This window comes from Borostomias antarcticus (assembly GCF_949987555.1).
Source record: "Borostomias antarcticus genome assembly, chromosome: 23".
Taxonomy (NCBI): Eukaryota; Metazoa; Chordata; class Actinopteri; order Stomiiformes; family Stomiidae; genus Borostomias; species Borostomias antarcticus.
In genome coordinates, this window is record NC_140256.1 from 1,085,288 (window position 1) to 1,113,257 (window position 27,970).

Here is a 27,970-nt window from a genome sequence, read left to right on the forward strand (position 1 = left end):
TGTGACAAGCAGCCCTTGAAATGTGGTTGTGGGTCTGGATCCAGGAGGCAGTCCCCGTCGGGCGCCGGTCCATCAGTCTTCCAGAAAGTGGGCAGAGCCAGAAGCAGCCAGCGTGAGTTGGCCACGGACGCGCCTGCACCACGGCGAATGTTTTGAAGAGGCGCGTACTCATTTATGATAACCTTTCCTATGCGGGGTCTCGTTTTCTCCATCTTAGCCGTGACCATCGACAGGGCAGCATTACACGCCTTGGACTGTCATCTGTCACATGTACCAAACATTTCAGCATGTGTTTTCCATTCAAATAAGCGTAAGAATATTACTCTTAAAACATAAATACAGAACCAGAAATGCATATGACGGGGATATACAGAACAGTACCTGCTGTAGTGGGCTTACAGTAATAACAACCTAAAAATCTACTAAGAAATGTATTTTTTTTTTGAGTATTCCAGTGTAGGCTGAGAACCACCACTTAGCAATATGGGAATTGATTAAACAATACTTGATTAGCAGCACCTAGTCTTGTAAGACTTTGCTGTGGCTCCAGCATCGATCCCCAGCTGTGGTGAGAGAGCAGCAGAGTCTGTGTATAAATGGGCTGAGCCTCTCTGGACAAGTGTAAACGCTGGCAGAGGCCTGCCGGTAAATTGCGAGCGCCGGATGGGAAACAGCAGAAGGCATAATTACACAAATCCCCTCTTAATTAGCGGTTCTGTGGGCAAACCAACCCGTAATGATGCGAGGGATGTGGTGACCCCCCCCCCCCCTAACTAGAAACACTCCCCAACACAGGAGCCTGGGTCACATGGCCGGGACCTCTCTGAGGGAGGGGCCACCGTGATCCGGAGCCATGAGGGGCCTCCATGCTCCTAGGCCACTCTGAGCTGCTCGCCCTCGGGATTGTGGGTAAAGGAGCGGACCCTGCGCTGTTGTGGTGTGGTGTTATTAAGTTCTCCACGCTCACAGTAGCAGGCAATGTAAAGTGGCACCTCACATGGTGAGTAATGGACTGTGCCAGGGCGGAGGCAGGAGGGATGACAGCCAGCGAGGCCTCCTTGGCAGCCCCTAACCTGGGCCTCCACCAATTCATCATCCCCCTAAACCAATCCACCAATGCCTTGCCGCCATTTGTCATTAACTATGCTAATAAGCACGCCATTACTCTATGGTGAAACTGGCCACTCTCGTGAGTTTGTATACTTTGCTGACATACATGGTGCAAATGTTCAAAATGTAAGTGGATTATAATGTGTTTGGAGAGGATTGTGTTGTTATGGAGAGGCTGGAATATAACAATCAGTGAACTTTTCTGATGCTACTCTTCATGATCCAGGAGAGGAACTCGTTCCTATAGCTTCCGCGAGCCCCAGATGCCCTTTTACAAAACGACTTCATTTCCAGAATCTCATTGTGCTTTCTAAATCACACTACTGCATGTATTAGGAGATCATTAATTACAAACTTAACAAGTCAGCAGAGCCATTAAAAGATCTTTAAGGCATATTTGACCATAAATCTCCTTAAACTATATTTAATGACTGGATTTGGGGGAAATATTTTTTATCAAGTTCTAATTAGATATGTGATAACAAACCGCGCTGTACATGCAGGGACCGAGGTGACGGTGACAGGCCCATCTATTGAGGACGGCCACGTCTGTCCACTGAGAATTATGGAGCAACGCTCCCATCTCTGGGAGGAAGAGGGAACTATGAGGGATGAGACTCCAGAGTCCAGTCTGGGCTGGAAATGCAAAGACATTCAGAGTCACTTATCTACATGTAATGGGGTTCTGGAGCTAAAAAAAAAAAGAAAAAAAAAAGAAAAAAAAAAGAAAAGGAAAAAAAAAGCTAAATTGATAACGACCCTTTGAGTCACACAATGAGCTGCCCAGGAAACGGATGAGAACAAGTTGATGATTGTGGGATACAAATGTGATGATTTACAGATTAATACATTTAGATATAAATAATGATTGTATGGGTTTTTAGTTATGCGTCTTGGCTATTTTTCATGCCTTGTTGCCTCAAACATTGGGACCTCAGATGTTGTCATCCTGGTCCATCTCAACTCATTTCATTTCAAACCTTTATTTATACTCGTAAAGCACTGAGGTTTCCCTCATTTACAGTGTTGACGAGTTCACACAGATACATAAATAACAACAGAACAAATACAATATACAACAATAATAATAATAATAATAATAATCATCATCATCATCCTCCTCCTCATCATCATTTAAAACAGTTACAGGTCGAAGTACTAAGAGTTATGAATTTAAACTTGGTGACTTAAGAAAGTACTGTACCTAAGTAATTATCTAAAGTAAGCAATAAATCTGACCACATCACTTCCATAGTCAGATGTCCATATATCCATGAAGAGTTTTTCAATTTAGCTATCTGCAAAAATATATATTCCACATGGTTTCTGGATTGAACCCTTAAAGAAGAAGAATCACCCGATCCCATCCAACCGCAGCATGAAAAAGACAAGTTTTGTGTCACCAGTCGCAGCAGATGTGTTTTTGTTAATCCCTCAGCCTAAATCGTGTTATTCTAAAATACAGCCACAGTAGTGCAGCAGCTGAGATCCATCATGGGTGGAGATTGGAGCTGCAGATTGTCTTCGCCTGCCGCTACGCTAGCCCAGAACTACACACGCAGATAAGATGGAACTTTTGTTTGAAACCTGATGAGATAGCCTCTTAATGAAAGTGCTGGGCCAAAAATAATCTTTTTTCTCTGTGTTAGTCAATCAAAAAATGGTGTAATTGGGAAAAAGAGGAGAAAGAAAGTAATTTTGCATAATCAGTGAGCACCATCTGGAACAATTAACCGAATTCCACAGAACTCAGAGGATCAGTCATATTGGCTTATTAAAGATCCAGAATTATACAAGTAATAAATCCTTGGAAAAACGAAGCGTGCCCCTGCCTGTCACGACTATTTTAACTTCAAATACAGTGGGATGCTTGATAAGGCTGAAAAGAGAAGATTAATATATGCTAATTATGTCGAGCATTTAAAAGCTCCCCAACAACTGTCTCGTTTTTTTCCCCCTTCTTTTTCCCCTCCGTCTCTTATTATGGAGGCTTTATGTTTTATTCATACACCAACTCACCTGTCATTTCATAAGCTATAATATTATGAGGCTATTATTAAACAGCAGAAAGTGGAGCTCTAATTGGAAAGCTCCGTTGCATTTTCCAATTATTTGGAGCAAATTAAAAGCAGATGCACAGAGTTTAATAAGGACTCTAATATCGGCTCCGGAAAATCTAAAACCATTGTCGTCCTGCTGCCATGATATTTTGCAAACCCTTTCTTTTTTTCCCCTCCTCCCCGGCGAAGGATGAGCTGTCTCCCTTCTGTTAATTGAACTTCTTTTAATGGATTGGGAAATAATTGCTCTCCATATTATGTTAGATCAGGGCCAATGTCAAGATTTTTTTTTTGATTAATGCAATAGATATGTTAATGTATTACTTTTTATTAGGTTTACCTATTTATCAAGAGGATATGTGCAGAATACTATATGCAGTGCAGTGCAGTGTCTATGCCCAATTATATAAAAACATTTTATATAAACAAACACAACACAAAGCCAAGAGTACTGTCCATTCAAAACAATTTAAAAGAAAGAAAATCACTTGAAAAGAAAAACAATTCTATTATCATTTAACTAAATAATGATACAATTGGACACCTTTCACCAACGTTAATGCCTTTCAATGCAACACACACCTTCCACATAACATGATCAATAATGCTGGTTTCACTTTAATTTTATGCTAAGAGCCAGAGCTCCTGTCATGCGCCCGGGTAATAATGGGCAAAGAAAGTTGCCGGATCAAAGAGATAGATCCCGGTGAAATACAGAATACTCTGGCTGATGTGAAATCTCCATCTCTGCTAAAAATGAGCCTGAACTGTCAAGTGAGGGTAGAAAAATCAATGTGAATTAGTTTTTAATATTGTATTAATAAAAGTCAACGCTCCTGCACATCACGACGGTACATAATGTGAGTGAAGATGACAGATTTCCCAGACATGCTGCCTCTCCTCCCTCCAACTCTCTCGTTCTTGTGTTGGGGTTTTGTTTAGTTGGGAAGTGACGGAGGGTTTAATCAGTAAAGCAGGCCATTCATCAATCCTAAAGAAGGCTCCTGTTCTACCCTGACAGAGCGCACATGCTTTTAGACCAACTCCAACCTGGCCAGCTGTCAACACACACACCACACCACACACCACACACACAACTCACAATTAACACAGCTCTGCCGGCTGCCACGACCTCACACTTGGTCTGCCGGTCGCTACGCTGTTAATGAACGGGAGATACTGTACCGACTTTCACGCTCCAAACGCGTGGCTGTAGGGATCACTCTAAAACGGATGAAGACAAATCTCTACAGTGCAAAATCCCATTGTGTCACAACACCACAGGGAAACGCGCTCCTTTCTCCCGACCCTAGACTGTTGACAAGGGTGAGAAGAGGCTTTGTGAGGTGCAGATAAAACAGCAGCCAGCAGCCGAGGACTCTGGGAGATTAGGGAGCATGGCCTCTGGATGCTGAATGATTACTGCTGGCAGAGCGCTGTATCCGCATGCTCTTTACTGTCACTCACGCCTCATCCCAGCGGGGGGTAGGTGGCACACACTACGCCACAAACCATTCATCCAGCGTTCTTATCTGCTCCTTCGCTGTGCCGTTGCTTAAATGCTTATCATGCCAACATAACGTCTTATTCATCAACCTTTGTCTATGCTTAACTGTGGTATTCAGGCATTACATACCCTACATATTTTAAGTGAAATTACAGATAATGGGACATAAAGCCCTCCCCAAAATGTTTTTGAAGTGGAATAAACATACCACAGAATCATCATACTTATACCTAATATAAATATAAATATAATAAATGCACAAATTAGTAAAATATTTGAATCAAGACGTCTATATTGTATAGTTGGATGAGGTCGTGGAGCTTAGACAGGGTGATACCTGCATGCCAGGCCAAGCAGCAGGGAGAGACGGTGCTTGACAGGGATAGCTGTGATACCAGCAGAATCCTGTCATCCCTGCACTGTGGCAGGGGAGACACCCTCACCACACGGTGTCTCTCTCCACCGCTCTCAGCTCCTCGTCTGGGACAGACGCCTCCCGGGGACCAGAGTCTGGGTGAGCTCTCTCTACACAAGCCCGGCCACGTTGAGGACCCCACTTCAGGTTCATAACGCACTTTAATTTGCTGCATCATTCAAGGGAACGTTTAACTGTAGCCTCCGCTACACAAAGGAAGTGGGGGAGACGCAGGTAGATGAGAGGGTGGGGTGTGATGTATCGTCTCTGGCAGCTGTTAAACGTTCTCTTGAGTGTAACGCTCGGGTCCTTGGGGAGTCAGTGTTCTCTCTCTCAGATAAGCACAGCTCTGGAGCCGTCAGCCATGAAAGACAGACGAACAGCAGATCAATTACCAGAGTAGAGGAGCTCTCTTCAATGTGGAGAGTCAGTACGCTCGCGAAGCGGTTCGGCTTTAGACGCTCAGGTGCCTTGATTCTGTAGAGAATTTACACACTTTAAACACGCACAAGTCTGGCGGACGAGGTGGGCAGCAGTAAAGAGGGCTTCAAAAGTGACGACGTTTTTTCCGAGTTTGAATCTTGAGAGAACTGACGATGCAGTTCCTACCCTCCGTGATGTACGGTAAGATCTTCAGAAAGACTCCCTGAGGACATGCAGCAGCGTAGGGAGAACATGGAGAGTCTGACTGGGTGAACGCGGTTTACCTGACATGGTGTAGAGACCAGAGGCCTGGTTCTCACAGTCGGGCCTGCTGGAGGTCCTTGTGTAGATGCTGCAGGCGGGTACCGGGCCTGGAGTTTCCCTGGAAGAGACAGAACCACAACATCAGTACGAACGGACCACAACATCTGAGGTGACGTTTCTCTGAGGTTTGGAGAAGAACTCCAGGGTGTGGATGAGGCGTTTGAGGGGAAGGGAGGGGTTCACAGGGGCTACTCCGTCCTGTCACCCCCATCCTGAACACCTCCCGGTCCCTTCAAGATCAAACAGGACGTTGATCAGGACAAGACAGCGCAGGGAGGGGGGCTGCATCTCTAGACGTGGGGAAATAAAAGCCAACCTGTGCCTGAGCCCCCCAGGGATCCTGCAAAGGTCCTTCATGATCGGGGTTTGGGCTTAGTTATGGTCTGGTGAGTGCTGCGCAAGGAACTGATATTCTATTATTTAGGGGGAAGTCTGTTTTACCAAACCATGCGCTTGTATTACAGAAAACAGCATATAAAGCACTGCATGGTCAGTTGGATCTAGCAAATCGCACAAGATTGCAGCCCTCATCAATCAAGCTATCATGAATTACAGCCTGACTCACCCCCTCTGATCGATAAATCCACCACCGTCCACGGGGCTGAATTTCTCAGCTTCAAGGGAACTGTATAATGTGACTCTGGACATGCTTTGAAGTTAAAATGAGCTCCAAGCAAACATTCTCAAATGCATGGGAACGCTGGTGAGGCTGTAAAGAGATTTTGCTCTGTAGGAGGATGCAGTTACATACTGTAGGAGAAGTCTCTGGGTGGAGGGAGATGATTTGCTAACTTTGAGAAAGTTAGGGGGTAAAAAAATGTGTGTGTGTGTTTATGGATGTGTGCATGCATAGTTGACGCTGTTTATGAATGTTGTTATCAATCTTCACTTGAGGGGAGGTTGAAAAATTACTTGCAATATATCTGCATATTCCAAGAATTAAACTTGAGCAACATGAGTTGTGGCTATTCTATGTTCCTATCTCTTTGATGAGATAAATAAATGCAATAATTTCCATCAAGAGCAATAAAACAAGCCTCCTGTCAGACTGTGGTATTTATGATCTGAAGCCTGCAACTCAGATTTATTTGCAATGATAGGGTCGACTTTTCCCCTGTTCATGTACATTAGCATTTGGCCATGTTAAATCCGGGACAATGGTGCATTTTTAAAAGGTTGGCATCAATCTTGTTGGACCGATTGCCACATTTAATGAAGACTTCCTTTACTTTGCAAAGGTTGACTCCACTGCAGAAAAGGAAAGGTACGTCTCCCCAAGCATTGAACCGTGTCACAAACACAGATAAACTGGAGAGATTGTTTGGATGCTCTTTCATACAAAATTGTGAGCCTGAACAGTTCAGTTCATGACACGGTGTAGAGAAAAGGACAGATCCATTGAGATACACACATGCAAATGAAGCATTCAGAGACACCCAGATCCAGAGACACACCCTGGACCAGAGACATCAATTATTTAGAAACGTGATAAGGTCAACAAAGAGATAGGTGGACAGCAGGTAGTCGTTGGAATGTCATTCTGCTTAAAATAATCGTGAGTAACTCAACGAAACATGCTTTATGAACGTGGCAAAAGACTAAATTAATTTTGGTAGAATATAATTAGGAAAGAGTGCACACGAGGTTTTCAGCAGGATGAGGATGAAGGTGTGAGGTGTGAGGATGAAGGTGTGAGGGGTGAGGGTTGCCATGTCCCAACCCAACAGCTTGAGAACACAAAGAAAACGGTCTCAATCCAAATTGTACCATTTTGGGTGCGCTGACGACAGTAACATATGGCAAATCAATTCATGTCTAATTCTTAAAACAAAAAAAAGCCACGTGTACTGCTCTATAATCAAGCACACCGGTTAGGCCTGGATAATGTTGGCCGCTGGAGTTTTCACTACAATTAATCATCATTCCAATCAACCCGAGCCTTATTGACACATATTCCTCATTTGAATATTTAATTACAAGGTAGTTCCTCATTCAATTACTGTTAAACTGGGAACATGGCCTAAAGGATTAACGTAATTACAACTCTTTACTCAAGAGTCCTTGAAATGAACGGAAGATGAAATCGCAACGGCAGAAAAGCAATAGACAAAAAAATGTCACAACTTGCATCACATACACTCAGGTAGAACTAGAAGAAATATATATATAGCAAAAATGAGGCACAGAGATAACTTAATAGCATTTTAATACACTAATGTATGTGTACTGAAATTGTTCATTGAATGTTTCTGGGATAAAAAGCGTGTAAATCAAATGAAGCCGTCTGTCCCCGATGCGAAGACGAGCTGCTAGACAGCAGAGAGACAGCAGACAAGTCGGATTCCACTGATGAGGAGAGAATTCATATCAGCCAAGATCCTGAACCACGATAGGGGGAGTTGGAAGCTCTTGTTTTGACACTCATCCAGGCTCTTCCATGACAACATCTCCACACCTTCGTCAGCGCGCCGCCAGGCCTGCTCTGCTTCCCACCCATCATTATCCCCCTTTAAGCTCCGTGTCAGGCGCTGAGAAGGATCTCCGGCTGGATTCATGGAGAGGTATGTAGAGACGACGGAGCGCATCAGATCTCACTTGATGATTCGATCGTTTGTGGCACCGCTCTGCACCGATTTGCTTGATTTGAAATACATTTGGAACTTTCCGATTCCACAAAGTAAAGAATGTGAGTCTTTTTTTTTCTTTTTAAGCGTGATTGTGCCGTTCCAGCTGGGAGTTCTGTCAAAACAGCCCAGAGTCAATGACAGAGCCTCTCCCAAGAATAGTGAGAGAGTGCAGGTTAACCAGGAGGGATGGGGACAGACATGATGGCACCATACTGTGACACTGAGTGTCAAAGGCAGAGGACAAAACTTATTGCTATGTTTGCCAATCTTGACATTGAGGATTTCTTTATTCTACCGTCCGACCTTAGACGGTTTATGATAAGGAAATCATAAAAGATAGCTGTGGAGTGATGTGGAAAAGACGCTTGGCCTCAACAGTTTTATTTGTATGTCATTGGATTTCAAATGTGTCCAGGTAACACTAGGCTATTATAAGATGTCAAAAACCTTGATTCTGAGGGGAGAGAAAGAAGCCATATTAGCACAAGGCTAATTTATACCAGCAGTGGGTGTAGAGGTCAGCGCTCAGCCTCAGCAATGACAGTTTTATCAGGAGAACAAGCGGCAGCATTGGGCTGTTTTACTGGACATCTTGAAAGCCTGGCCGGGCTCACCGGTCCCCCCATTAGGGAGTCAGGACGTGGATGGGAGATAGGAGGGGAGCTGAGGAGCTGACACCAGGCCAGGCTGGATTAACCCTTTCAATAGGAGGTGAGCTGAGTTGACACCAGGCCAGGCTGGATTAACCCTTTCAATAGGAGGTGAGCTGAGCTGACACCAGGCCAGGCTGGATTAACCCTTTTAGTCCTGAAAGCTCAGTGCCAACATTCCGAATATTAATTGGATTTTCCCTATATTCCTAGAAAGCACCGTTTCTCAGCTTTCAGGAACTGTTGGAATGTTGGATTTTTTTAAAGATATTTTTAAAACGATTTTTAAAGATTTTTTAGATATTTTTTTTTAATTTAGCCGGTGATGCGGTTGTATTCAAAGGGTTAAAGCAGGACAAGGTGGCCAGTTTGAAGCTTCAGACAAAACTGATCAGAGAGGGAACTAGAAATGGTGCTTGGAGAGCGCAGAGCTCACGTACGCGCGAGCAGGACATGATCGGTATTGCTGCATCGACTAGGTGGATCTTTATGGCAGTCTCTGTGACCTTCCCATGTCCAGATATGGCTGTTTGACATGATGGGGGAATTTCTCGCTCTAAGTCCAAATAAAAGGAATGTCAGTGAATGGCCGGCCGTGTTTGGGCGGCTCGCAGACCTGCCCCAAGATTCGGATCCAACCCAGAATCTAATGGATTCTAAGGTGACCCATGCTACACCCCTCCAGTTTCATGAAAATCCCTCCAGTCGTTTTTGCGTAATCCTGCTAATGGAGGGATGAACAAACCACAACACACGCCACCAAAAACATGACCTCTCACCTTGCACGGTTGAGGGGTCATAGGTCATCAACATGTAAGGAGGTTTACAGAAGGTAAAACCAAAACAAGCCTTGCAACTTCTTTTTGACTGCTTATACAGGACGGCAAAATAACCATCCTGATTCCCAAAGGAGGCTTACTCTACAATGACAATGACATTCAAATGGGTGCAGTATCTGCAAAGACGTGTCAAAGCTTCTGGCTGAAGCCCCTGGATTAGCGGTCCATGCAAGGACATCTCTAACTGCCTCTCGTTGCCTCAGGCATCCCACAGTAGCGTTTGAGGGATCACCAGCATTCAAAATTACAAGGGTCATTAAACATTTACACATTATTGACTGTATTTAAAACATCTTTTCCAGTGAGTTTAAAGGGCACTTAAATTAAAAGGGCGCCATTTTCCAACAGCCATAAAGTTGTTATAGATAGTTCCACAGAGGCATGGTGAACGAGGAAGACAGTACGGTTCAAGGAAAGTGCCCAGTCATTCAGCCAAGTCCTCACATGGACAGCATATTCAGTACAGCTCAAGGTAGTAGTACATTTGCATTTGCATTATGATTGAGTGAGTGTGCCATGTGGTCAGGAAAATTAAAAAAGTAATTTCTGAGGCACAGTTACTGGACTGTACTTAGGACTAGGGGTGGGAATCTCTAAGCACCTCGTGATTCTGATTCCGATTCAGAGGGCAACGATGCGATTATAAAACGATAATTGATTATTAAAGGATTATGCATGCATATCTTGATGCATCAACATTTTTGATTGGCATATCATGTTTGTGATGTTTCCTGTAGTGGAAATAAATCTGATCGAAAGTAAAGGATTTGCCAAAGTTCGCTCAAAGAGGTTAAGTCTGATTTATTAAGAAAACATATGAGCTCAAGGACTTCAGGATAACGCACGTGAGTGGTTCATCCAACAGAAGTGAAACAGAAAGGTGTTGGGCGGTCTTATATTCAAGCAATACACAGGTATGATGCTTCCAGGGATTTGATTGGCTAACCCATCTGTACACGTCATAATAAATGGCAGACGTCATCAACAATGGTCAAGAGTTAAGACACGTGATCTTAGAAAGGGCGGTAAATCTTGAATAGGTTTGATTTGTTTGATTTGTTTCTCAATCAATCAATCAATCAATCAATCAATCAAATCCTTTATTTAACCAGATCGGCATCGTTGAGATTAAAATCTCTTTTTCAAGAGCGATCTGGCCAAGAATGCAGCAGAAACAAAGTTACAACAATAAAAGAAACATAACAGACAATACAGAGAGACATACTTTGACAGCAAGAATCAGTTGTACTGTAGGGATAGTTATCAAACCCAGTTGCACTGACCAAGAGAACTGGTTTCATAGTCTCCTGCTCAGCCATCTTCACCAAGACTCAAAGTAAACACAACGCACATGTTTGTTTTACGCTCGCTACGTCACTCTATTTTATTTAATTTTTTACGTTTTACTATCAAGCCACAAGGAATTAACCCTTACAGTGTGGTCCTTATTTTATTTTATTTTTTATTTCCGATTTATATTTCCGATTCGACCCCCCCCCCCCCTTACTTGGGCCTGCCCGCTCTCCCTGTCGGCTGTTTATCTGTTTAGGAGAAGGATTCTATATAGTGTAAAACTGAAGCACATTAAAAAAGAAATTGCCCAACAAATTGGCAGCGTCTTCTTTGGCTGGTGAGCGCGTCCTCAGCCCGACGCCCTGCGGCCATGCGCTGTGAATCCACTAAAAGCCCGGCGCGGCTGTGTGGCATGAATTTTAATGTTAATATAAAAACAAGAGCCTGTGATCTCAGCAGGCATCGAGGAAGCGGAGGGGGGGGGGCGGAGGGGTGTTGCTTCGAGGTGCAATTTATTCTTACCCCCCCATCTCTCCAACTTGAAAGTGGTCTTCAGAAGAGCTAAGGATTACCCGCTAACAGTTGAGACAAAGTTCACGGTCTGAACTCTCTCCATCGTTTCGAGATATCAAACATTATTTACCGCCTACTCCCCAAATGTGCATGATTCACTCCCAAAACGTGCATGTCTTTGATTCATTTCCTTTAAATCACAGTTTGCTTTTGATCCCCAAAGCTGGTTACTTCAGTGCTGCTCTCATCCCTAGTGGCCGTGAGGACCGTGGGTCACTCCTGGATGTTTACCCACAATGCATTCTGCCTCAAACGTGTCCAGGTACAGTACAACACCGGCAGCCCCTCATATCCTCCTGCCAAGCCTCCCTCTCCACGGCAACGGCACTCGCAACGAGCCTCGATTGTTTATTTACAATTTGCTCTGGAAATCCCCGGCACTTCATTGCGATAAATAATGGATCTGTTGGATCTGGACGCAGTACAAAGCCCTGCTCCGTCTCTACGGGCCCCGGGGCGGGGGACGACGTGCTGAGGCCGGGGGAGACGCCGCGGCGTGACGGGTCTCTCCTCTCTCTCCTCCCTTCCTCCGCAGCTGTCTCTCCCTCTCCAGGCTACATCTCTCCCGCTTTGTCTGCGTGGTACGACGGCGCCGCTGTCACCGCGGGTCAGACCCAGACCCGGCCCTCCCTCCTGGGACCCAGCACAAAGAGCGGGAGTTTAGCCCTCGTTGAACTCGTGTTCCCATCCGAGGGATCCTGACGAGCTCGGCTGCGCCTCCGGTGCCCCCTCGCTGCCTGATCGTCCAGCCGAACCCATTACTGCTCGCGTTGTAGTGTGGTCCTGCGGTCGATCGAGCCAAGGCCCCTGCGGTCGATGGACACGGTCACGGCTCTTCTCTGTCCTGGCCCCACGGTCACGGCTCTTCTCTGTCCTGACCCCACGGTCACGGCTCTTCTCTGTCCTGACCCCACGGTCACGGCTCTTCTCTGTCCTGACCCCGCAGTGGTGGAACGAACTGCCCACTGACGTCAGGACAGCAGAGTCCATCTTTCGTCGCAAACTCACCTCTTCAAGAAATACTACTAGAATCCTCCCTCTTAAGCACTATTGTATTTTTAGTTTGCTATTCTTGCACATTTCCTTCAGCACTAGATTATGCTCTTAGGGGCGAATTCACTAAAGCAAATTGCGCCCGCTAATTGCACCATAATATTGCGCGTCAGTTGCGCCCGCTATGTGCTCCGTTTTAAAAACCTATTCACTAAAGACATTGCGCTAATAATATCCCAGCGCAAACACGCCCATTCGGTGTTTGCGGCTGAGTGCAATTTGCTGCTGATATAGGAAATGACTATGAATACTGCGCATACAGCGCATACAACTCGTATGCATATCATTGGACGATGGCAGACAGAAAAAGAAAGATACGATTTTCAGACAGCGAACTTGAAGGCCTCACGGACGAGGTTCAAAAACATGTCTCACAGCTTTAGGCAAAAAATATCACGACTGCAGCAAAAAATCATATTTGGGGTTTAATTTCCCAATCAGTCAGTGCCATTTGTGTGTGTAAACGCGGAAGACAGCAAACGGAGGTGGAATGATTTTAAAAGACGAACAAAGGGAAAATTGTCATTTTATGTTATGCAAGTTGCAGCACGATGATCTGGCATACTTTTGGGGGAGTGTATAACATTGCCCCACCGGTACGATCTAGGCATCTAAACGGCTTTTCAGGATTCCAAATGTGCACTCAATCACACCGCGCGTCCTGATGTGAGCCCAGTTGTACGCCGCCTCTCCAACGTTGGAAGGATTACGCACGGGAGTCATCATCCATGGCTGAAGATGATACCTGCCGTCACCTATGATACAAAAGCAAAATATTTTCAAGACCATTCAAATAAAAAAAATATTGTGTAGGCTATGTTTTTATTTATTTATTTATAGGCCTACCTATATCGGCCCCCAGCCGTTCAATGAACAGCTATAGGGAATGCGCAGTTTCGCGTATAGACTATTATACGCACAGTTTCGTGCTATGTAGGCTATTATATTCATTGGGGGAGCTTGGACTCGCTGGGGACGGGTGGAGAGACGCATAGTCAACTGAGCCTCCCCAGACGCGACTTCATCCTCCAGTTGGCTGAAGAGCTGCGCGCTCTGGTGTCCAAACAGTTACCGCGGTGGTTCTAGTGTTAAATCAAAAAGTGACCTTCTTCTAAATATTCTCTCACGAACAACATGCCTGGCATTGCGATGCCTTCGCCTCGCAACAATCACTGCTGCCATGATCAGCGGACAGGCTGGCCGCGACACACCCCTTGCGCTTAAATACCACCACGTTTCTGAAAACGGTATTAATTTCACTTTAACTGCGTGAGGCAATTTGCGCCGATGTTTGTGAATTGGGCGGGTTTTGCAATAATGTTCATTTGCATAGAAAGGGGAACATTCTCCGCCCATATTACCTAATTTAAATATGAGCTAATAACACCGGCGCAGAGCAACGCAATGACGAACGCAACGCAGTTAACACCGTATTTCACCCTTTGCGAGGGCTTTGTGAATAGCAAACATAATTTTTGACTTATTTGCACAGGCTTTGCGGCAGGAAAAGCTGCGCAATCCTTTAGTGAATTCGCCCCTTAGTCTCTTGTTTTAGAAAGGAGATGCACTTGTGAGTTCTGGCAAGTAGTAGTACACTGACTTTTCCTACGTTAAATGCAATTGTTGTAATTGTAAGTCGCTTTGGATAAAATCGTCAGCTAATGACTGTAATGTAATGTAGTGTAGTGTAGTGTAATGTAGTGTAGTGTAGTGTAATGTAAGGTAAGGTAAGGTAAGGTAAGGTAAGGTAATGTAATGTAATGTAGTGTAATGTAATGTAATGTAGTGTAGTGTAGTGTAGTGTAGTGTAATGTAATGTAATGTAATGTAAGGTAATGTAATGTAATGTTATGTAATGTAGTGTAATGTAATGTAATGTAATGTAATGTAATGGTCAACTGTCAATCACTTCACTGTTCGTGGATACTGATGCTCATTCTGACATGTGTCAGTTTACTAGTCTGACTGAACGGATGAAGTACAGGTTTTGTGGATAAGCCTTGTCATTCATTTATTACTTCCCAATCAGTGGCACCGATTCATGTGGTCAGCCAATCAGACTACGTGAAACAACAACAACCTAGCAACCGCTCCGCCGAAGACGACTGTGATTGGTTTAAAGAAATATTGTGTCTCCCTACTATCCCTGAATGGTAACATACGCTGGCACAGTCAACGAGTTACCTTGGTTCCCTCACTCCCTATTCCCTATAAAGGGTTCACCATGTAGTGAACTATCTATGGAACGGAGAAAATGTAGGATACATGCACTGTTCCCTGCAAATCAAGGTGAATTGTGGGTAATAAATAGTGGACTATATAGGGAACAAAAATTCTGTGGAGAAATTCGGACACTACAAACAAAATGGCTGACGCCCTATATAGTGCACTATATAGTGAATAGGGAGCGATTCCGAACACAGCTAAAGTGTGAAGATAGGTCTGGCTATGCAAGACTACTTCCTGATACAGTACTACTGAGGAATGCTACCTTACAGTTGGCCTTCTGGTTCCATATCGGTCTGTCTTTGTATTAGTTTCGTGTTCCTTTTTTATGCAGCCATTTTGGTCAGGTGTTGCTCGAAAAAGAGTTATTTGATCTCAAGCTTCTTTACCAGTTTAAATAAAGGTTAAATAAATAAAACGAGACCTGGTTGTGTGGGCTGCTGGCGCGGTGCCCTGCCTGGGGGAGTCTCTCTGTGTCTGGCCCATCTGGTACCATATCCCCAGGTTGTTCAACTCACTGTGGAAACAAGAGACGCCACACATCGACACTAGTGATAGAACACAATAATATAATCATAACATATCAGTAAGATAATAATAATATGTCAATAACATAATCAGTCCATGGTCCCTCTGTTTCAGCAGCTCATTAGAGATCCTGTAAGAGGGCAGAGGTCAAACCAGGGCAGAGGTCAAACCCCAGCTACTACAGGCCCAGAGGACTCACCCTAAGCAGGTGTAGTGGGCGGGGCTGTGTCTGGACCTCCCCTGGATACTCACCCTATGCAGGTGTAGTGGGCGGGGCTGTGTCTGGACCCCCCCTGGATACTCACCCTATGCAGGTGTAGTGGGCGGGGCTGTGCCTGGACCTGCCCTGGATACTCACCCTATGCAGGTGTAGTGGGCGGGGCTGTGTCTGGACCCCCCCTGGATACTCACCCTATGCAGGTGTAGTGGGCGGGGCTGTGTCTGGACCCCCCCTGGATACTCACCCTATGCAGGTGCAGTGGGCGGGGCTGTGTCTGGACCTCCCCTGGATCAGGATGTCACACACAGCCGTGTCAGCGGCTCCGCGTGGACTGAACTTCACACACAGCCTCCTCTTCCTCAGGGCGGGCTCCCCTGGGAGGACAGGACCGGGCCAGAGAATGAGGGACAGGACCGGTCCAGAGGGGAAGATAGGGACCGGTCCAGAGGAGAGAGGCAGGGACAGGACCGGTCCAGAGGGTGAGGGGAAGGGACCGGTCCAGAGAAGAGGAGCAGGGACAGGACCGGTCCAGAGGGTGAGGGGAAGGGACCGGTCCAGAGAAGAGGAGCAGGGACAGGACCGGTCCAGAGGGTGAGGGGAAGGGACCGGTCCAGAGAAGAGGAGCAGGGACAGGACCGGTCCAGAGGAGAAGGGAGAAGGGACAGGACCAGCCCAGGTGAGGGGAAGGGACCGGTCCAGAGGAGAAAGGACAGGACCGGTCCAGAGCAGAAGGCAGAGACAGGGCCGGTCCAGAGGAGAAAGGACAGGACCGGTCCAGAGGAGAAAGGACAGGACCGGTCCAGAGCAGAAGGCAGAGACAGGGCCGGTCCAGAGGAGAAAGGACAGGACCGGTCCAGAGCAGAAGGCAGAGACAGGACCGGTCCAGAGCAGAAGGGAGAAATGGAGAAGGGAGCAGGCGTCAGGCTCCATGTGTGAAGGGGAAGACATTTTCCAGACAGAGAAAAACATCCGGGAGAAAAACGCCTTCTTTGTAGCGAAGCCATTGAAATGTCAAAAGCAGATCCATACTGAAGGTTTACAAGCGCCGTTTCAAAATCAGTGTTTTAGTTTCCAAGAGTACCATCATCACGTTAATCAATTGTGTTCTTCACACTCCACAGCTGGGAAATATGAAACGTGCATTGAGCCTAATTTGATATTTAGAGTTTAAACGTCATATATTGTGTCAGGTGTATACTGTATATTAAACATGGGTTACACAGTAATAAAACATTACATTAAACCAGAGCCAACAAAACATAATCTCCCTTTTCTTCATTTCAGCTAAAACACAGCCAAGCGCTTCTGTATTCCTGCTGAGCTCCTCCATTTGAGTCCAGCCAACAGCAAAGAGTGCAGCATAAATGCAACGATAATAAAAATAATAAACAAGCTGTCTGGCTCCCAACACCAAAATATTATTGCATTTCCAAGGCATAGTGAGGAGGAAATACACAGCACTCACAAAGCACTAAAGCATCAGGGAATGCATTTCATTAATATTAGATAACCTCCTTCCTCGCGTCCTCTCCCCAAATAAATACATAAATAAATAAGCCGCTCATAAAGAAGAGGCCAGCTCCAGCTGAGATAAACAGTGACTCATGGTTCTCTTCTCCTGTACCTCCAGGGCAAAATGTTTATTTTATTTCCACAGACCATCATAAATTAAACTAACCTGCAACCATAAAACATTCACTATCTCAAGCAAAGCTGCCCCAGAGGACTTTACACGAGCAGGTTTGAGGAAGTCAAAACAGGAGGCCAGGAAGAAGGAGCGCCTCAGATAGTCAGGTTGTGATTTCGCTAGACTGTTAACTTACTTGTGTCCAGGGTTTCTTGAATAGGTATGAAGCCCTCTGGTAATGCGTCCTTCATATCAGTCAACTTCATGTCAACAAGAACATATTCTGGCTGGTTCTGAAAGGGTTGAGGGAAAACATGACACACTTGAGTGTTGTCCTTTCTAAAGGACTCTTTTTCCGTTGGAAAGTAGAGAGAGGAAACGGTTATTCAGTTTCTGAAGGGCTCTGAGAAGAAAACGTAAAGACAATGGAATCAATAATTTACTAAAAGCCAAGTAAGTCTCTAAAGAGAGGAGTTGACACAATGGTGGAAGTAATTACTCCCTAATAGCTTCTTTTAAAATGAGAATGCGTCTCAAGCCTGTGAGAGGAAGAGTGAGGCAGCTCATCAGGATGGGGCTGGTTCAGAACTATCACGGGTTGTTTAACTGACATTTTCAAGCATGACTCCTCTCAGCCTCTAGTCATTATTTTCATTTTTCACCCTAATAAATCTCCCTAACACGGCAGCGCTGCGATGTGGGGTGACCGAGCCGTGACCGGACACGTCCGCAAACCTGGATCCTGCTTCTACTGTTGCCTGTCTTTACTACTCTATCTCTTATTCATAGTTTTTATTCTAACTTGGGGTGGAATATTGATGAATGTTATTACTATGCATGAAACCTTCTTACAGATATTTTTTCAAATGCAAGAGAGATTTTTCCCATCAGGACCTGACAGGAGGCCCTGTACCTCCGGCAGAGTTGGATCAATCTCAACGGTTTTGCTTCCCGCCACATAATTCAGTGGCTAATTTTGCAGGATCTGTTTTTGTCATAGACAATTACACTGGGAGCTACATTGAGTGGCAGATAAAATAGCCTTTGTTGATGGCTCTGTCATGTTTTATCTGTGTCAGTGTCTTTAAAACGGTGTGGACACACATTTTAAGATGATGAGGCAGGGACTAGACTAGGGGAAGGTTATTTGTGTGACACATACTAAACTGTGGACCAGATTGAACTTGCAAAATAGGCAGCCAAAGGCCAAAGCTTTAGTTATACGGTGACAAAAAGGGACACAGGGATTCAGACAAAAGATTAAAAGGAAAATAACTCATTAATAGACTTTAACTCTGACTCCAAACCACTGGGCTGTAAACAGACAAGAGCAAAGGTTGAAGAGCCTGTGCAAACAATATGTCCTTAGTCCTTAGTCTATAATGACTTGCTTTTTGTTTTAATGCTTTTAATTTGTCCTGCCTTTTGTTTTAAATGTCTATAATGTCTTGCTTTTTGTTTTAATGCTTTTAATGTCTCATGTAAAGCACCTTGAATTGCCCTGTGGCTGAAATGTGCTATATAAATAAACTTGCCTTGCCTTGCCTTAGCTGCAGTATGAGATCATGCACTCCTCATTCTGCATTCTAGAGTAGTGGATATTCCATCATGTATTCTATCGGTGGGAGCAGTAGAAGTTGATAGAAATCAGTCGACCAGTTTATATAAAGAAAACATCCAAAGAGCTCTCCGAGGACACAGCTCTCTCAGCTCCACCCATTTCCCACTATACTCAACTACCCTTTTGAAGTGTCATTTCCTATAAAATATGGCTTTAATATTCAGAATTTCAACATTTTGGATGTATGCATCATCTTTGAAGAGTCATTACTACTGTAGGAGGTGTCCAAATTCTCTACGGGGACAAGGTTAATTGAATAAATTGAAATGGCGGAGATAAAAGCTCATGGTAAACTCATGAATAATCATGCATGCTACTCTCTGAAGGACACAGAAACACAACCATATAATCAGAACCCACAAAGGAACCCACCTGGACATCACGGCTATGACTCCAATCAGCAGAGCACAGGTCAGATTGGCATTTGCTTTCATTCAAACATACTTTTAAAACAGGTGAGTTATTATGGGATGTTCCATGATAAATAGGGAAACCAATTAAAGGCAAACCGAGGTGAACGCGGGTGAAAAGGTGTTCAGGACAGTGTTGGTGAGGAGGTGTTCAGGACAGTGTTGGTGAGGAGGTGTTCAGGACAGTGTTGGTGAGGAGGTGTTCAGGACAGTGTTGGTGAGGAGGTGTTCAGGACAGTGTTGGTGAGGAAGTGTTCAGGACAGTGTTGGTGAGGAAGTGTTCAGGACCGTGTGGGTGATGAAGTGTTCAGGACAGTGTTGGTGAGGAAGTGTTCAGGACAGTGTTGGTGAGGAGGTGTTCAGGACAGTGTTGGTGAGGAGGTGTTCAGGACAGTGTTGGTGAGGAAGTGTTCAGGACCGTGTGGGTGATGAAGTGTTCAGGACAGTGTTGGTGAGGAAGTGTTCAGGACAGTGTTGGTGATGAAGTGTTCAGGACAGTGTTGGTGAGGAAGTGTTCAGGACAGTGTTGGTGAGGAGGTGTTCAGGACAGTGTTGGTGAGGAGGTGTTCAGGACAGTGTTGGTGAGGAGGTGTTCAGGACAGTGTTGGTGAGGAGGTGTTCAGGACAGTGTTGGTGAGGAGGTGTTCAGGACAGTGTTGGTGAGGAAGTGTTCAGGACCGTGTGGGTGATGAAGTGTTCAGGACAGTGTTGGTGAGGAAGTGTTCAGGACAGTGTTGGTGATAAAGTGTTCAGGACAGTGTTGGTGAGGAAGTGTTCAGGACCGTGTGGGTGATGAAGTGTTCAGGACAGTGTTGGTGAGGAAGTGTTCAGGACAGTGTTGGTGATAAAGTGTTCAGGACAGTGTTGGTGAGACGGTGTTCAGGACGGTGTTGGTGAGACGGTGTTAAGGACAGTGTTGGTGAGAAAGTGTTCAGGATGGTGTTGATCTGGAGGACGCACGGGGAAAGGTAGAGGTTTACATTCCCCACTTACGTGTTGTCTGCTGAAACAAAGGTAGCGCGTGACCTTGGATTTGAATACGCCGTCCTTCCACAGGTCGCCGTCGACGCCATCTGCTGTTTGCGCGACCTAGGAGACAACACCAGGAGGAGCGCGTGAGGAGCAGCGCGAGGTGGGAGGAACGCGCGAGGAGCAGCGGCGAGGTGGGAGGAACGCGCGAGGAGCAGCGCGAGGTGGGAGGAACGCGTGAGGAGCAGCGCGAGGTGGGAGGAACGCGCGAGGAGCAGCGGCGAGGTGGGAGGAACGCGTGAGGAGCAGCGCGAGGTGGGAGGAACGCGCGAGGAGCAGCGCGAGGTGGGAGGAAGTTAATGTATGTACGGCTGGAGCGCCTTGCTTTTTGCCTCTTCCCTCGCATACTTGCCTTAATTAAAGCTCGCCTGCTCTAGCGCTCCATCTCATTAGGGCCTGTGTGGGTAAAGAAGCAGCCATAGCCTCCAAAAAGGTGGCTAAAAATATCACCCCCAGGGAGCGGGCTGATTAAAGACAACCTGACAAAGATCTGCGCTAATAAGGAAAAACCAAACCTAACTTCATTGCGCCTCTAAAAGATCCTGGTGAGGATAGAGCAGTTTTTGTGTGAAGAATAATATTAGGTATATATTATAGCCTTCCTATTGTGGAGGGGGCGTTTGTTATCTTACTGTAAACCTTCACACCAACACTGAATTTGTACGTTGAACAGTCTCATTTCTCCACGTGTCTATTGAGTCGACAATCTTAGCATTTGAGTCTAATTTAGTTATAATTTAGTGTATGAATACACTTATATCGAGACATAGCAATGCCATTCATAATTAGTCTCCAGCCAGTGCAGATCAGGATTATAAGTTTGAATGCTCAGCATAAAATGGCCTCCCTAAATGTGTCAGAGACTCTTTACACAAAAACAAGTCACTCTCTGAACGGATCCTTTACAAAGAGGAGTCAATCTAATGAGGTTCATTGAAACGAAGAAGTCATAGATCTGTGCACCCACCCACACACACACACACACACACACACACACACACCACACACACACACACACACACACACACACACACACACACACACACACACACACACACACACACACACACACATTACCACCCTGACAATAATGATAAATCACCCCAGTGACGGGGTGGGGGGGCATGCTATGGAGAGACTCATGCAAAACCACCAGTCAGAAGAGAGAGAGAGAGAGAGAGAGAGAGAGAGAGAGAGAGAGAGAGAGAGAGGGGAAGAGGAGGGGTGGAGAGAGAGAGAGAGAGAGAGAGAGAGGGGAAGAGGAGGGGTGGAGGGAGAGAGAGAGAGAGGGGAAGAGGAGGGGTGGAGGAAGGGAGAGAGAAAAAGAGAGAGCGAGAGAGAAAAAGAGAGAGAGAGAGAGAGAGAGAGGGAGAGAGGAAGAGGAGGGGTGGAGGGAGAGAGAGAGAGAGAGAGATAGAGAGGGAAAGAGGAGGGGTGGAGAGAGAGAGAGAGAGAGAGAGAGAGAGAGATATAGAGAGAGAGGGGAAGAGGAGGGGTGGAGAGAGAGAGAGAGAGAAAAAGAGAGAGAGAGGGAGAGAGGAAGAGGAGGGGTGGAGGAAGGGAGAGAGAAAAAGAGAGAGAGAGAGAGCGAGAGAGAAAAAGAGAGAGAGCGGGAGAGAAAAAGAGAGAGAGAAAAAAGAGAGAGAGAGAGAGAGAGAGAGAGAGAGAGAGAGAGAGCAAGCATCTCCCACCATGTGCCACAGTGAAAGGTCCCAGGAGGAGCCTATACATCACCAGCACCCCCCCCCCCCCCACCCCCCTTCCCCCACCTCCACCCCCCCTCCCCCCCCCCACCTCCACCCCCCCCCTCCACCTCAACCCCCCCTCCACCTCAGCCCCCTCTCCTCACTACAAGACAACCCGTCTCGGCCGCTTTTTCCAGGTCAGTAGCCAGCGAGCCGGCGCAGCCTGTCAGCGTAAACAAAGGGCCGGCTGTGTGGAACCCAAAGTCAAGTCAGGAGCAGCGAGGGCATGGCGCACCCAGGAGGCACCTCAGGCGTCATCCTGCCACGGCGCCGGCAGCAGGGGGCGACGCGCCCGGAATGTGAAACGCCAGGTCTCAGCGTCACGGAGGGAGAGAGGCGGCGCGCTCGCTAAGTCCTTGCATGTCTGCCGGCGGAGGCCTCTACCTCCAAAATGGCTCATTGTAATGAATGTTACACGTCTAACATAAACACATATCAGAGTTCGGTCTTAACGTCATTTTGATGCCAGGATCGATCATATGCATTTCATTTAACGCTTTTAACCCTGAAAATAAAGTGACAACATTTCAAATATTAATTGGATTTTACCTATAATACTAGAAAGCGCAGTTTCTCAGCTTTCAGCAAGTGTTGGAGTGAGGAATTTTTTTGATTTGTTAGATATTTTTTTTATATTATTAAATATTTGTTAGATATTTTTAAAATGTTGCCGGTGACGTGGTCGTATTAAAAGGGTTAAAGCCAGCGGATACACTGATAGATCCAACTGTCAATTCCATAAATATTCACTATGAAAGTGATCAAATAACTACTATGGAGTCTTGTGGGAACCCTGAGAAATCCAGCGAAGGATCTACAAGGAGATCCCTGACGAGACCAGGATGTAGCAGGGGAGGGGTCTATAAGGGGGCCTCAGGGGACTGAAAAAAGCATTCTGTCCCATTTTGGTTCACATAATTGGTCATAGTGTTCACCTATTCAACGATTTATGCCGAAAAAATTACAAAATTCTACTTTTGTTGTAATCTTATATCAAAGTATATAATTTCTTACTTCCTGGAAAACGGTAGGTCACGTGCAATGACCACAACAGGTACCTTAGATTTTAGGCCAATAATCTCACGACATCCACGCATCAATCAACGCTATCCTTCTATCAAATCTGTCTAAAGTTCTTAAAACCCGTCCACTTGTCAATGTTCCAATCAAATTCCTCTAAACACATGTCCCACCCTCATAGCTTGTTTGCGTCGGAAATACATCAAACTACGGAAGTTAGATGATCTCAAACGTCCGTTTCAGTGTGACTTTAAGAGCAGCTCAAACAAAAGGCAACACCGGCAGCAAAACTATTACAATGCAACACCAAACGTCTCATATGGAGAACACGGTTAGTTGGTTCTGCACAGGCAAGCCACAACATGAGGATGAGTCAGTGGAAAGGTCTAAATAAAGTCTATCAATTCAGTAGAACACACATCTTATTTATGATATTCACCAAAATTGTAGCTTAAACTATAGAACTGTAGGAGATTTGACTGTAGAATTGTTCTTCCCACCCAGTCATAACAGGATAGTAACAGAATGATGTGCCACTCTACCAGGCGATGCAGACAGTCATCTGAGGTCGGTAAACCTACTCATCAGAGGTCTCAGCCAGTTAGAGAAGGCTTAGGTCTCAGGCTAGCCCTATAGTCCTTCAATAAACTTATGTTAATTGCTTGATGAGGGTAGTATGTTTTATGCTCAAGCAAATTTTAATTAGACCCCCCCCCCCCCTCTCAGAGTGTCTGTGTCAGAGCCTGTTGAGATGTGGGGTGGGGGGGGGGGGGAGGGGGGCGCGGGGGCTTGAGCCTCTGATCCCGGTGGAGCAGTGTTTGATCTGAGCACGCTCAACCTGTTCAAGCTCTGAGGCGTCTCAGAGAGCAAAACAGTTCATCAGCTCCTTGATCTGTTCTCCATGACACATACAGGTCTGAGGTATGGAACCAGAGAGGGACAAACAGAACCGTAACGTTCAGAGAACATGACTCGACAGATACCAGGGCTCTGTAGAGGACGCGGCACCCCGATTCGCCCAAGCGCAGACGTGAACGTGTTATTTGTGTGTGTGTGCTGGGTGAGATGTAAAGATCAAGGCTCTAGTTTTATAGAACACACACGCTGGAGGAGCACGTTGGGAGGGGTTGCCTCTGCCATGCGGTGTGTGTGCAGTCTCAATGCCAGAAGGCAAAGCGCAGTGCCAGCCCCCCCAACATCCACTAGAGACTACAGCAGTCAGGGGGGTGGGGGGTGAGACAGGAAGAGAGAGAGGGGGTGGTGGTGACAGAGAGAGAGAGGGGGGGGTGGCAGAGAGAGACAGAGAGAGAGAGAGAGAGAGAGAGAGAGAGAGGGGGGATGGCAGATAGAGAGGGAGAGAGAGAGAGAGAGGGATTGCAGAGAGAGAGAGAGAGAAAGAGAGAGGGATGGCAGAGAGAGAGGGAGAGAGAGAGAGAGAGAGAGAGAGGGGGATGGCAGAGAGAGAGAGAGAGAGAGAGAGAGAGGGATGGCAGAGAGAGAGGGAGAGAGAGGGAGAGAGGGATGGCAGAGAGAGAGGGAGAGAGAGGGGAGTGGCAGAGAGAGAGGGGGTGGAAGGAAGGAAAAGAGAAGAGGAAGTGAAGAGAGAGAGAGCCGTGCCCCGGAGCCCACTGGGGGCTGTATCAATGTGTTTGTTTTGGCCCTTTGTTAAAGCCACAAAACAGATTCTCTCAATCTCCCTCTCGCTCTCTTCTCACTTGTTCACAGACAACAACATGGTTCCCATGGGCCGGTTCTATGGCTGGCCTACTTTCCTCCCTCTCACACCCATATTGCAGAAAGTTGCTGGGATGGCAAACAGCCCAGAACCCCTCTTCAGTATCAGACTGTTAAACAAACACAGGGGCGAGGTGTCAGCCCAGCAGGAGGTCTCCATGTTAGGGCTGCTAGTCCACTGCCTCTGGTGAGACCGAAGGACTAATGGCAGCAAACACGGCCGAAGCAGAGGGACCGACACAATCAACAAAGTACACTCCATGAATTAGTTATCTAACATCTCTCACACAATCTCATCACCCCCGCGCAAGTTTGCCAAATGCATGCATGTGAATCATGAACGGAATGCAATGTATAATAACATGCATGTGTATTCCATGGTGATAAACAGTGATGAACACGTGTGTTTCATTAATGCTTGTGAGTTTTCAGGACTCTATACTTTTACTCACAATGTGATACTGGGCCGGCGCCTGGCTTCGTGATGTCACCACGCCGACCGCGGTAATGGCCTCTGCTGGTTGGTCAGCAGTCTGGCTGTGGACTTCAGCCATCACAGCACAGCTCTGCAGACACAACAATATCCCATCAGCATCGGTCTTTAAAATCTTCACTCCACAACAAAGACATAGCGATGCACCTAGTGTGTAGTTTGCTCTCTATTAATGGCACTATAACCTCATACAGATTTCCCTCGGCTAGAATGATTAAAAATACCCTCGTACTGCCTGCTGCCTTCTTATGGATCCAAAAGAGGCTTATGAGCCTGATTATCGAATGACAAGTGAGACTAATGACAAAAAGCAATTAGGGACTATACCCAGTGAGGTCACTAAATTATAACTTAGATTGAATGATCACATATTTTCAAGGAAATACTGATCAATTGTTATCTATTCCTGTCTAGAGTGCAGTGGGTAGGCCTATGCGTTCACAAGACTAAGTGGCTTTACAAAGGTTCCTCCGTTTGATCAAATTATGTTTAAATATCCTAGTGGGGTAAGTGACACAGTTAGTGCATTCAATCTAAATGTTTACTGACTTTGTTGTAATTAAGTTTATTGGATTAGGTTGAACTTAAAAGAGGCCCAATATATATTAGTTTAGAGAAGTAGAATGATTGTGTCAGTGCATGCACAAATCAATCCAGTTTTCCTTTGTCGGTTAGTACTGTACAGCTGTAGCACTTTTCCGTTTAATTCTAGGGATTCCCAAATATTTCCCAAAACCTCACTTCGAGGGGAGAAAATGTTCAAAACCTCAACCATTATATTACATTACATTAATAGTGCAAACGTTTATTTGAGTCTATCCATACTGGCATGAACATTAATTTGAACTCTCCGTTCAATGGAATGTGTTGTGTTGAGCGTCCCTATGCAGTCAAGTGGCTAGTCTTGACTTTCATGCATGGGCCCTGCAGGCCTACCTACTTCATACCTAGCATACTACTAAGATTTAAGAACACCGCGGCTTAGCCTGGAGACCTAGCGTAAATAAGGCTACTGTAGTTGCGTTTAGGTTAAGGAGTACAACTGTTTGTTCAAGTCAAGGAGGTTATAGAATGGTTCAATTGTATACTTCCGCTTGTGGTGGGAAGTACGGATCTTTTTGCGCGTGAACGCGCAAAATGTCGGGGTAGGGCCCAGGGCTAAGGGATTGGGATTGGGCCTTTGTCTACATCTGGCGACTTTCCAGACCCCCTTGGCAACTTAATTAGTCAAACGCAATGAGCGACAAATCAAGCGAGTTTTTCTGGTCATTTGTGGAATTATTGTGTTGACAGAGCTCTGCAAAAGCCTCTAACATATCCCTTTCCGTGGTTCACGTTACAACCGAGCTCACGAGAGCCAAGTGTGACAACTGTGACTGCAAGAGCTGCTTTTCTATTCATTTTGCCTCTTTAAGAAATGCATATTATATACAATTAGTTGATTATGTCATCAAGCTACTTTTAGATACTTAGGCTACAGAGGAGTTGGCAACACTGCTCCCTGCTTAGTTTAGACCACTTGCATTATTCCTCAAGTGAAGTGTAGCCTAGCCTATAGGGCTTGGGAAAATATCTCACAGGTGTATCTATTTGTCTGATTGGCTCTACTGCATAGAATCCTATGCAATCAGACGAATAGATACACCTGTGTAGAAACAAGATGGTGTCTGGGACTTTTCCCAAGCCCTATAGGCTAGGCTACTTCCACTGCCGAAGTGCTGTTACTCATAGTTCACTACTCACTCAAATTCGTTTAAAATTTTTACAGTTGTATCTGTGTCTGTGAAGTGAATATGAACCCAAAGACGACCCAGAGATCTGTGGTGTAGCCGAGGCTATGTTCACTAAAGAATCATTCTCCCGCACGAGCACTGCCTGAGTGCTTTGAGCGCGTTCTAATACGTCCATGGCGCGAACAGAGCAAATGTGGCGCGAACCGCGCTCAAAATATCCCTTCACGTGCACAGAATTGTGAGGCACTAAACGCCTCAGGCCAACCGCCAACCGCTAACCGCTAACCGCCAACCGCTAACCGTCTAACCGTCGTTCATAAACGACCCATTCATTCCATTCACCGGCTGTAGTGTAACGAGGGAACGAAAGACTCGTGTATGAAAAACGAATAATCTGAAACTGTTGGAGAAAACCGACGATTAGTGCTGGTTCGGGGACGACTCATTTTGGGCGAGTCCATGTAGCCTCGACCGGGCTGTCACCATGCGAGGTCTAGTGTTATTTGGTCAGACTCATAATGTCGAAGACATCAGATAGCATCGTATAGGCTACAGTTGTTATAATCTTACCTGGATTGGTACTGGTCCCACGCCAGCAGGCTACGGAGAATCCCAGGTAGGCCTGTTTTTATCTTGCTCTTTTATAGCGTCAGTTTGTGAAACTATTAAGATCCTTTGTTTTCATGCTTCTCTTCACTAGTCACTGTCAC

The 27,970-nt window shown here is 45.8% G+C and overlaps 1 protein-coding gene across 1 annotated transcript; it reads right to left on the reverse strand.

Moving 5' to 3' along the window:
• Nucleotides 1–5,725: 5,725 nt before the first annotated feature.
• On the reverse strand, nucleotides 5,726–27,970 carry mvb12bb (multivesicular body subunit 12Bb; the record flags this gene model as incomplete). The annotated part of the gene is made up of 7 exons (XM_084457377.1): nucleotides 27,831–27,970; nucleotides 25,487–25,600; nucleotides 20,500–20,595; nucleotides 17,672–17,768; nucleotides 16,093–16,222; nucleotides 15,525–15,617; nucleotides 5,726–5,897 (listed from the first exon to the last, which is right to left on the reverse strand). The coding sequence occupies exons 2-7, from the start codon at nucleotides 25,586–25,588 to the stop codon at nucleotides 5,726–5,728; spliced, it is 690 nt and encodes a 229-aa protein (XP_084313503.1). The 5' UTR covers nucleotides 25,589–25,600; nucleotides 27,831–27,970.